We start from the raw sequence: 12,293 nt of genomic DNA on the forward strand, positions 1-12,293 counted from the left end.
ATAACTCTGTTTATGCTTCACTCAGCTTACTAAACTCTAGTAAAACAATCACCGTTTGAGTTTTGTGGTATTTACGGTATTTTGCACAGATTTGAACTATTTTGCACCATGAAAAATATCAACAAATGTATTTCAGCCCCCAAGTCAAAGAGAACGGTGGTGAGGATGAAGATCCAATCAGATGCTGATCTGACAAACCAGGCAGTCGGTGACCAGCTACTACAGCAGGTGAGAGAGATGGAGAGGGAAGGGGGAGGGAGAGAGAAAGGGAGAAATAGAATGTATCTGTGTATTTGAACATTTATCTAACCGCTTGAACTTTCATCTAGCTGCATGTAGAGCTCGTGAAGCAGGGGGTGTCAGACTTTCAACTGCGCTGGAGGACTCAGCCAGATGGACAGATTTTCCACCATGAGGAAGATGAGAAGGAGGGTGGACCCACACAGACAGGTAACAACAAGGAGCATATTATATAGACTGTTGTCCTTCTTGCAACAGACAGGCATTGAAGACATTGTGCTTTTATCAGAGTTGGGATCTTCCATTTCAGAAAATACATTTATATTTTAATTCCAATTCCAATTTTCCTCATTGTGTTTCAATTATGAAAATGTGGAAGTGGAATTTCAGTTTACTTCCTGAATTGACTGAATTGAAATGTAATCAACCCTAACTCTGGGTCTTATTAACTTATTGCCAAGTTGTTATTGTAAGAAGAGAACGTGTTAGCGAGTCATAACTAAATTAGTACATGAAAGAGTTTCTGTATGTCATTTCTCTTCCAGGTGTCTCTGGAACTGAAGGGTGCTAGCCTGGTGAGAGACACAAGGAGACACAATAGTTTTAGGATTGGACTGCCTTGACGACATAATCTATCTACCATGCAAAATCTCAAATAGCTGCCTGTCCCTTCTAATAGCCAATCCAGAAAATAAACGCCTGTTTCAAAGAAACACGGGGTCTAAATGAATTGTTTACAAGGTTCCCATGAATTACTGATAGATATGAAATGGCACATCAACAACTTTGGGAGTACAGACCCCCAGAAATTGGCATCCCCAGTAAGAACTGACAAAAAACACAGTAAAAGATGTGAGTAATGTTTCTGTCAAGGATTGTTTTTGTTTTTTATAGAGGCATGCTGAGACAAAAGAAATGTGACACAGTGTGTAAATGATAACACATTAGTGTAGGAAATTGATTAAAAGGCTGGAATTTAACAACTAACTATGCAAATGTGTAAAAACCTGTGTGCATTAAGGAAATAGATGCCTGGCTCAAATAGAAGCATTTATCTAATATGCGGCTGTTTTGTTCAGTGATTTAAGCAAATAAATGCCGGGGCGATAAATTGAAGTTGTCCTGTATTTAAATTAATGTATAAACAACATTATTCCTTTCAACATGTAAAAGTTAATATGCAGTTTGGTTCATTTTTATTTCAAGTAATGAACATGGTTTAGTCAAGTATATTACTTCAAGCCTCAATTCTTTTGACGAACCAAAGCAGCACCAATGAGTTAGCCAGCCAACTTTGAAAAACAACCAAAATAAAGACTGATTTTCAGGTACATTATGCTTTTGGTTTAGACCATGCCCATTTCAAGCTTATCGTTCTACAATATATAGTTATTTTAGAATATTTAGGCATGTTTGTGGCTAACGCATTGATTCTGCTTGGCAGTATACCCAATCTGGTCTTTTCTAAATAGAAGCTTAGCTTTAGGTGTTTTAATTTAATTGTGCAGAAACCATACAAATGTGTGACATAAATTCTCTACAAATTGATGTACTCCCCTGTTAAAACATCGAGACAGAGTTGGGAAATAATATAAGTTAATGTATGAACAGTTTATAGAATATAAATAAATGCAATAACCTGAGAAATATCACAGTGTATCGTCTGCTCTTGGAATCAAATCAAATCAAATCAAATCAAATCAAATCAAATTTTATTTGTCACATACACATGGTTAGCAGATGTTAATGCGAGTGTAGCGAAATGCTTGTGCTTCTAGTTCCGACAATGCAGTAATAACAAGTAATCTAACTAACAATTCCAAAACTACTGTCTTGTACACAGTGTAAGGGGATAAAGAATATGTACATAAGGATATATGAATGAGTGATGGTACAGAGCAGCATAGGCAAGATACAGTAGATGGTATCGGGTACAGTATGTACAAATGAGATGAGTATGTAAACAAAGTGGCATAGTATAGTATAAAGTGGCTAGTGATACATGTATTACATAAGGATACCGTCGATGATATAGAGTACAGTATATACGTATGCATATGAGATGAATAATGTAGGGTAAGTAACATTTATATAAGGTAGCATTGTTTAAAGTGGCTAGTGATATATTTACATCATTTCCCATCAATTCCCATTATTAAAGTGGCTGGAGTTGAGTCAGTGTCAGTGTGTTGGCAGCAGCCACTCAGTGTTAGTGGTGGCTGTTTAACAGTCTGATGGCCTTGAGATAGAAGCTGTTTTTCAGTCTCTCGGTCCCAGCTTTGATGCACCTGTACTGACCTCGCCTTCTGGATGATAGCGGGGTGAACAGGCAGTGGCTCGGGTGGTTGATGTCCTTGATGATCTTTATGGCCTTCCTGTGACATCGGGTGGTGTAGGTGTCCTGGAGGGCAGGTAGTTTGCCCCCGGTGATGCGTTGTGCAGACCTCACTACCCTCTGGAGAGCCTTATTTTTTTCCCATTCCTCCTTGCAAAACAGCTCGAGCTCAGTGAGGTTGGATGGAGAGCATTTGTGAACAGCAGTTTTCAGTTCTTTGCACAGATTCTCGATTGGATTCAGGTCTGGACTTTGACTTGGCCATTCTAACACCTGGATATGTTTATTTTTGAACCATTCCATTGTAGATTTTGCTTTATGTTTTGGATCATTGTCTTGTTGGAAGACAAATCTCCGTCCCAGTCTCAGGTCTTTTGCAGACTCCATCAGGTTCTCTTCCAGAATGGTCCTGTATTTGGCTCCATCCATCTTCCCATCAATTTTAACCATCTTCCCTGTCCCTGCTGAAGAAAAGCAGGCCCAAACCATGATGCTGCCACCACCATGTTTGACAGTGGGGATGGTGTGTTCAGCTGTGTTGCTTTTACGCCAAACATAACGTTTTGCATTGTTGCCAAAAAGTTCAATTTTGGTTTCATCTGACCAGAGCACCTTCTTCCACATGTTTGGTGTGTCTCCCAGGTGGCTTGTGGCAAACTTTAAACAACACTTTTTATGGATATCTTTAAGAAATGGCTTTCTTCTTTCCACTCTTCAATAAAGGCCAGATTTGTGCAATATATGACTGATTGTTGTCCTATGGACAGAGTCTCCCACCTCAGCTGTAGATCTCTGCAGTTCATCCAGAGTGATCATGGGCCTCTTGGCTGCATCTCTGATCAGTCTTCTCCTTGTATGAGCTGAAAGTTTAGAGGGACGGCCAGGTCTTGGTAGATTTGCAGTGGTCTGATACTCCTTCCATTTCAATATTATCGCTTGCACAGTGCTCCTTGGGATGTTTAAAGCTTGGGAAATCTTTTTGTATCCAAATCCGGCTTTAAACTTCTTCACAACAGTATCTCGGACCTGCCTGGTGTGTTCCTTGTTCTTCATGATGCTTTCTGCGCTTTTAACGGACCTCTGAGACTATCACAGTGCAGGTGCATTTATACGGAGACTTGATTACACACAGGTGGATTGTATTTATCATCATTAGTCATTGAGGTCAACATTGGATCATTCAGAGATCCTCACTGAACTTCTGGAGAGAGTTTGCTGCACTGAAAGTAAAGGGGCTGAATAATTTTGCACGCCCAATTTTTCAGTTTTTGATTTGTTAAAAAAGTTTGAAATATCCAATAAATGTCGTTCCACTTCATGATTGTGTCCCACTTGTTGTTGATTCTTCAGAATAAAATAGTTTTATATCTTTGTTTGAAGCCTGAAATGTGGCAAAAGGTCGCAAAGTTCAAGGGGGCCGAATACTTTCGCAAGGCACTGTAGATGTGACAGAATAATCAGAATTAGTTGTGTAACATAGATAATTAAGATGTCTTATCTGCGTAATATTCTTATGTGATATACTTATTAGAATGTAACCCTTCAGACTCTGGTGTTGACAGTTGTACTTTCTCCCTCAGCTGGGGCTCAGTCACCTGGGGCCCAGAGAGGGGAGAGGTCAGGCTTGTCTTTCACATGTCTCTGTTGCTATGCAGAATATCAGAAAGAGAAGAGGACAGGAGGGAACATTCTCTTCATATGTGAATGTGTCTTTACCTATTCTAAACCATGTGAATGTGTCTTTACCTATTCTAAACCATGTGAATGTGTCTTTACCTATTCTTAAACCATGTGAAGGGATGGCGTGATTAATGGGGAACCAATTACTTGTCTCTACAATGTCCATTGTATGTCATCTCTGATGTTGCACCTATCCTATCCTGGGGTAGTGTATGACCTAGAGGCTCACTCCTCTCAGTCAGCTTGTCCAGGCGTGTGGTCAAGAAGGGGTTTTACTCGAGATGGGAGTATCTGGAGTTGACAATCGATCTATGCCATAGACTGAGTTGGTGTTTCTGTGCTATGAAGTACCAGGAACGAGATCGGAGCCACGTCTTAGGGGCCAAACTGAACAATAAGAACAGTCTTCATAGCAAATGCTATCTGGCTGCGGGATACTCCTTTCTCATATATCAAGTCCCACCTTGTGAGCCATTCCACACATCTGTTGATTGTCATGTAGACTGAGGGGTAGATTTTTGCTATAAAATATTTTTGTAGCCTTTGTGTCAGGTCTCTCAATGAATCATCCGAGGATGGTTCGGCGACCAGCCATCGCTATTACAGAGCTCTCACTAATAAAGATTCAGTTCAAGTATAACTATCACTTGTGTGATAAGCTTGTCTCTCCTCATTTGATAATACATAAATTAACCACCACACACACAAATGTAAACACACATGGGGTGGTGGGCTATGGACCACTGCTAACCAAATACACCTCACCTTACCCTCCCCATGTTTGGATAATAGAAGGTTGTGTTCATAAGGCACCAAACGGAAGAAAACAGATTAAAACAAGGAGTGAGGGACTATCTGATCTTATCCAATAACAAACCCACATTTTTGTTTTCCGTTGAAAAAGTTGCTAAATTGTTTCTGCGGTGTGCCCTAATGAACATGACCCAGGTTTGCATGTTTGCCAGACAGAGAGAGAGAGAGAAAAGAGAGTAAGAAGAATCCATCACGCACACTGAGACGGAGGAGAGGAGCGAGGGATTCAGCGGAGGACAAGATAGCCCTGTCAATACAGGTATGTTAATCTTATGTTTGGATATACTGTTTTATTGTTCAAAACCTTGGCGAATACTATAATAAAGAATTATGATAATATACAAGTAAAGAAAATGGTTTATTATCACATTAATGAAAGGTTATTGTTGTGGTGGTACGTGTGGTAATGTCTAATGCTGAAAAGGACAAGAATAGTACATCCACATCCTATACATGGCAGGTGTTGGATGTCCAGAAATAGATCATATTAACTGATCATTTGAAGGGGGAATTGTTTTATGTTATTAATTCATATTGACTGATGAATATGTTGCTACATCCCAGATCCATGGAGTGGAGTAGGAGAGCTGTCCCTGTCTCTGGTGAGAACAAAATCCTTACAAGGGTTCGGGTCAATTCTATTTCAGTTCCTGTCAAAACAGACAGTAAATCACATTCCAATTAACCTCTGAGAGATTATTATGACATTGCCAGGAATAAGAATGAGTTGCATTTCCAAAAAGACAAGTTCTGTAGCTTTCAAATGAACCAATCAGAATTGAAAAGATCATTCAAATTTCAGTGCACTTCCTGAATTGACTGAAATTGAAATTGAGTTGACCCCAACCCTTTCATCTAAAAGTCAGAGATCTTTAATGATCAGCATTACCCTATAGCATGTTACACAATTTGTCATATAATGTTAAAGTGTATTCACAATATTATTCTCTATGACAAATTCATAATATTATTCATTCATAATATTGTTGTTTTACAGGGATCTTCCTACTCTTTTGGAGGGTCACCATGCAGATAGGTAAATGCATTTTTAATAAAGCAGACAGACAGACAAACAGACAAAAACAAACAAACCAAATCAACTAATCAATGAATTAAGTATCAGTATTGGCCACTGACAGAACCTAGGCCTAATAATACATTTAGTTCAGTTAATGTCACAATTAACGGTTACTAATTACATTTGATAATGTTGGTGCAGGCAGGTGTGTGTGCAGGGGATATTTCTATATATTTGAGGTGTTTTCACTAGGAACCAAACGGAACAAAATGGCCGACACAGGGAGGGACTAATCTGAACTAACCTGTAAAATGTTGTCAGTTGAAAAATACATGGTTATGATATGCACTAATGAATAAACCTGTGTATAATATCTGTCTTTGTCACTCAAACAGACAATGTGGCATTGAGACGAGTGGCTGCTCAGTCTTCCCTTTTCTCTTGGGAAAATAGTCCAAGTAAAGTCATCGATGGAAACCGCAACTCTAACTATAACTATGGTGGATCCTGCAGCAGCACTGCATTTAACACCAACCCCTGGTGGAGAGTGGACCTGCTGGATCTGTACAGAGTGACAGCTGTCACCATCACCAACAGAGGAGACTGCTGTCCTAAGAGGCTTGATGGTGCTGAGATCCGCATCGGTAACTCACTGGAGAACAACGGCATCAACAACCCCAGGTGACACATACTGTAGACATGTGTACATATTTATTTATTCTCTTGTAGGTGTTCAGATATGGTCTTCATTCTTCTGGGGCTGTTCTGTGTCTGTATTACAACGGCATCAACAACTCCAGGTGACAAATGGACATCAGTACATTTTTATGTCCAGTCTTGAAGGAGATTGGATACATTGGTCTTGATCCATGCTTCTGTAGCTATTCAGTGGCTATTTATTTAACAGAATGACTGTATTCTCTATGGTACATTGTAGAGAGTCCTCATTCCCCCTATCTCTTTCTCTCTCCCTCTTCCTCCCTCCCTCTCTCCCCCCCTCTCCCTTTCAGGTGTGTTGTCATCCACCACATCCCAGCAGGAGAGACCTATACCTTCCAGTGTAATGAGATGGAGGGTCAGTATGTTGTTGTGGTCATCCCTGGACAGAACAAGATTCTCACTCTGTGTGAGGTGGAAGTATTTGCCACAGTCAAACCTCCAGGTACTTCTTTACCAGTACATGTATTTATTCCGTCAGTGATGGTATGCCGAATAATAACTTTAATGACCAGAATTTATTTCCTGTCGAACACATTTAGTGGAGATGATAATTCTTTTCCAATGCATGTTTTTTGTATTGAATGTTTTTTTTTGGTGGGAGACAATGCCAATTAGTAGAAATCTGTGTAAAATAAACCGCAAAACTCATAATCTGGCAGTGTGACATTTTCTTTTCTTCAACAATGTGCGTTATAAAAATAACTCTGTTTATGCTTCACTCAGCTTACTAAACTCTAGTAAAACAATCACCGTTTGAGTTTTGTGGTATTTACGGTATTTTGCACAGATTTGAACTATTTTGCACCATGAAAAATATCAACAAATGTATTTCAGCCCCCAAGTCAAAGAGAACGGTGGTGAGGATGAAGATCCAATCAGATGCTGATCTGACAAACCAGGCAGTCGGTGACCAGCTACTACAGCAGGTGAGAGAGATGGAGAGGGAAGGGGGAGGGAGAGAGAAAGGGAGAAATAGAATGTATCTGTGTATTTGAACATTTATCTAACCGCTTGAACTTTCATCTAGCTGCATGTAGAGCTCGTGAAGCAGGGGGTGTCAGACTTTCAACTGCGCTGGAGGACTCAGCCAGATGGACAGATTTTCCACCATGAGGAAGATGAGAAGGAGGGTGGACCCACACAGACAGGTAACAACAAGGAGCATATTATATAGACTGTTGTCCTTCTTGCAACAGACAGGCATTGAAGACATTGTGCTTTTATCAGAGTTGGGATCTTCCATTTCAGAAAATACATTTATATTTTAATTCCAATTCCAATTTTCCTCATTGTGTTTCAATTATGAAAATGTGGAAGTGGAATTTCAGTTTACTTCCTGAATTGACTGAATTGAAATGTAATCAACCCTAACTCTGGGTCTTATTAACTTATTGCCAAGTTGTTATTGTAAGAAGAGAACGTGTTAGCGAGTCATAACTAAATTAGTACATGAAAGAGTTTCTGTATGTCATTTCTCTTCCAGGTGTCTCTGGAACTGAAGGGTGCTAGCCTGGTGAGAGACACAAGGAGACACAATAGTTTTAGGATTGGACTGCCTTGACGACATAATCTATCTACCATGCAAAATCTCAAATAGCTGCCTGTCCCTTCTAATAGCCAATCCAGAAAATAAACGCCTGTTTCAAAGAAACACGGGGTCTAAATGAATTGTTTACAAGGTTCCCATGAATTACTGATAGATATGAAATGGCACATCAACAACTTTGGGAGTACAGACCCCCAGAAATTGGCATCCCCAGTAAGAACTGACAAAAAACACAGTAAAAGATGTGAGTAATGTTTCTGTCAAGGATTGTTTTTGTTTTTTATAGAGGCATGCTGAGACAAAAGAAATGTGACACAGTGTGTAAATGATAACACATTAGTGTAGGAAATTGATTAAAAGGCTGGAATTTAACAACTAACTATGCAAATGTGTAAAAACCTGTGTGCATTAAGGAAATAGATGCCTGGCTCAAATAGAAGCATTTATCTAATATGCGGCTGTTTTGTTCAGTGATTTAAGCAAATAAATGCCGGGGCGATAAATTGAAGTTGTCCTGTATTTAAATTAATGTATAAACAACATTATTCCTTTCAACATGTAAAAGTTAATATGCAGTTTGGTTCATTTTTATTTCAAGTAATGAACATGGTTTAGTCAAGTATATTACTTCAAGCCTCAATTCTTTTGACGAACCAAAGCAGCACCAATGAGTTAGCCAGCCAACTTTGAAAAACAACCAAAATAAAGACTGATTTTCAGGTACATTATGCTTTTGGTTTAGACCATGCCCATTTCAAGCTTATCGTTCTACAATATATAGTTATTTTAGAATATTTAGGCATGTTTGTGGCTAACGCATTGATTCTGCTTGGCAGTATACCCAATCTGGTCTTTTCTAAATAGAAGCTTAGCTTTAGGTGTTTTAATTTAATTGTGCAGAAACCATACAAATGTGTGACATAAATTCTCTACAAATTGATGTACTCCCCTGTTAAAACATCGAGACAGAGTTGGGAAATAATATAAGTTAATGTATGAACAGTTTATAGAATATAAATAAATGCAATAACCTGAGAAATATCACAGTGTATCGTCTGCTCTTGGAATCAAATCAAATCAAATCAAATCAAATCAAATCAAATTTTATTTGTCACATACACATGGTTAGCAGATGTTAATGCGAGTGTAGCGAAATGCTTGTGCTTCTAGTTCCGACAATGCAGTAATAACAAGTAATCTAACTAACAATTCCAAAACTACTGTCTTGTACACAGTGTAAGGGGATAAAGAATATGTACATAAGGATATATGAATGAGTGATGGTACAGAGCAGCATAGGCAAGATACAGTAGATGGTATCGGGTACAGTATGTACAAATGAGATGAGTATGTAAACAAAGTGGCATAGTATAGTATAAAGTGGCTAGTGATACATGTATTACATAAGGATACCGTCGATGATATAGAGTACAGTATATACGTATGCATATGAGATGAATAATGTAGGGTAAGTAACATTTATATAAGGTAGCATTGTTTAAAGTGGCTAGTGATATATTTACATCATTTCCCATCAATTCCCATTATTAAAGTGGCTGGAGTTGAGTCAGTGTCAGTGTGTTGGCAGCAGCCACTCAGTGTTAGTGGTGGCTGTTTAACAGTCTGATGGCCTTGAGATAGAAGCTGTTTTTCAGTCTCTCGGTCCCAGCTTTGATGCACCTGTACTGACCTCGCCTTCTGGATGATAGCGGGGTGAACAGGCAGTGGCTCGGGTGGTTGATGTCCTTGATGATCTTTATGGCCTTCCTGTGACATCGGGTGGTGTAGGTGTCCTGGAGGGCAGGTAGTTTGCCCCCGGTGATGCGTTGTGCAGACCTCACTACCCTCTGGAGAGCCTTACGGTTGAGGGCGGTGCAGTTGCCATACCAGGCGGTGATACAGCCCGCCAGGATGCTCTCGATTGTGCATCTGTAGAAGTTTGTGAGTGCTTTTGGTGACAAGCCGAATTTCTTCAGCCTCCTGAGGTTGAAGAGGCGCTGCTGCGCCTTCTTCACGATGCTGTCTGTGTGAGTGGACCAATTCAGTTTGTCTGTGATGTGTATGCCGAGGAACTTAAAACTTGCTACCCTCTCCACTACTGTTCCATCGATGTGGATAGGGGGGTGTTCCCTCTGCTGTTTCCTGAAGTCCACAATCATCTCCTTAGTTTTGTTGACGTTGAGTGTGAGGTTGTTTTCCTGACACCACACTCCGAGGGCCCTCACCTCCTCCCTGTAGGCCGTCTCATCGTTGTTGGTAATCAAGCCTACCACTGTTGTGTCGTCCGCAAACTTGATGATTGAGTTGGAGGCGTGCGTGGCCACGCAGTCGTGGGTGAACAGGGAGTACAGGAGAGGGCTCAGAACGCAACCTTGTGGGGCCCCAGTGTTGAGGATCAGCGGGGAGGAGATGTTGTTGCCTACCCTCACCACCTGGGGGCGGCCCGTCAGGAAGTCCAGTACCCAGTTGCACAGGGCGGGGTCGAGACCCAGGGTCTCGAGCTTGATGACGAGCTTGGAGGGTACTATGGTGTTGAATGCCGAGCTGTAGTCGATGAACAGCATTCTCACATAGGTATTCCTCTTGTCCAGATGGGTTAGGGCAGTGTGCAGTGTGGTTGAGATTGCATCGTCTGTGGACCTATTTGGGCGGTAAGCAAATTGGAGTGGGTCTAGGGTGTCAGGTAGGGTGGAGGTGATATGGTCCTTGACTAGTCTCTCAAAGCACTTCATGATGACGGATGTGAGTGCTACGGGGCGGTAGTCATTTAGCTCAGTTACCTTAGCTTTCTTGGGAACAGGAACAATGGTGGCCCTCTTGAAGCATGTGGGAACAGCAGACTGGTATAGGGATTGATTGAATATGTCCGTAAACACACCGGCCAGCTGGTCTGCGCATGCTCTGAGGGCGCGGCTGGGGATGCCATCTGGGCCTGCAGCCTTGCGAGGGTTAACACGTTTAAATGTCTTACTCACCTCGGCTGCAGTGAAGGAGAGACCGCATGTTTTCGTTGCAGGCCGTGTCAGTGGCACTGTATTGTCCTCAAAGCGGGCAAAAAAGTTATTTAGTCTGCCTGGGAGCAAGACATCCTGGTCCGTGACTGGGCTGGGTTTCTTCCTGTAGTCCGTGATTGACTGTAGACCCTGCCACATGCCTCTTGTGTCTGAGCCGTTGAATTGAGATTCTACTTTGTCTCTGTACTGGCGCTTAGCTTGTTTGATAGCCTTGCGGAGGGAATAGCTGCACTGTTTGTATTCGGTCATGTTACCAGACACCTTGCCCTGATTAAAAGCAGTGGTTCGCGCTTTCAGTTTCACACGAATGCTGCCATCAATCCACGGTTTCTGGTTAGGGAATGTACCTGCTGTATTACAATGATATTCACTCATTCATTACTGTATTTCAACTGATATTCACTCATTCATTACTGTATTTCAACTGATATTCACTCATTCATTACTGTATTTCAACTGATATTCACTCATAAGGGCCAGGATAGACCATAACTACTGTGATACTGCAGTGTTCTTTCTCACACCATGTCCAAGAAAACTAAAATGTACATCTGCCCCCAAATAATAACTTGAACTAAATAATCTCACCCCTAGCGTGGTAACCTGACTCAGTTAGCCAGCTAACTTTGACAAAACACCAGATATAACTATTGATTTTCAGGTTCATTAAGAAATCTAAACTTAGATCTGTGTTTAAGGTTGTTGAGTTAATTACACCATGCCCATTTCAAGCTTTCTCTTTCAAAAAAGAAATAAAGTTATTTTGAAAATATTTCAGCAAGTTATCCATCTCTTACTATTGTTGTCAACATAGTAGAGGAGTTTGTTTATTTTAATCTATTTATGTCGCCAATGGGGCATAATCTTCCAAGAGTCCATGAAAAACAGAAATTGATTAGAGGACCATATTTTGTCCCCTTGACATGG

General features: G+C 40.6%; 1 protein-coding gene across 1 annotated transcript in view; it reads left to right on the plus strand.

Annotated features, from left to right (window-relative positions):
- LOC110532922 overlaps positions 1–7,537 on the plus strand; it is a 69,320-nt gene extending 61,783 nt beyond the window's left edge. The window contains exons 12-16 of the mRNA XM_036989251.1: positions 137–228; positions 330–450; positions 6,482–6,767; positions 7,097–7,248; positions 7,530–7,537. Of these exons, the coding sequence (XP_036845146.1) occupies positions 137–228; positions 330–450; positions 6,482–6,767; positions 7,097–7,248; positions 7,530–7,537 (659 nt within the window). The remainder of the gene's footprint in view (positions 1–136; positions 229–329; positions 451–6,481; positions 6,768–7,096; positions 7,249–7,529) is intronic.
- Positions 7,538–12,293: the final 4,756 nt, after the last annotated feature.

The sequence above is a fragment of the Oncorhynchus mykiss genome, chromosome 9 (genome assembly GCF_013265735.2).
Source record: "Oncorhynchus mykiss isolate Arlee chromosome 9, USDA_OmykA_1.1, whole genome shotgun sequence".
Lineage (NCBI taxonomy): Eukaryota > Metazoa > Chordata > Actinopteri > Salmoniformes > Salmonidae > Oncorhynchus > Oncorhynchus mykiss.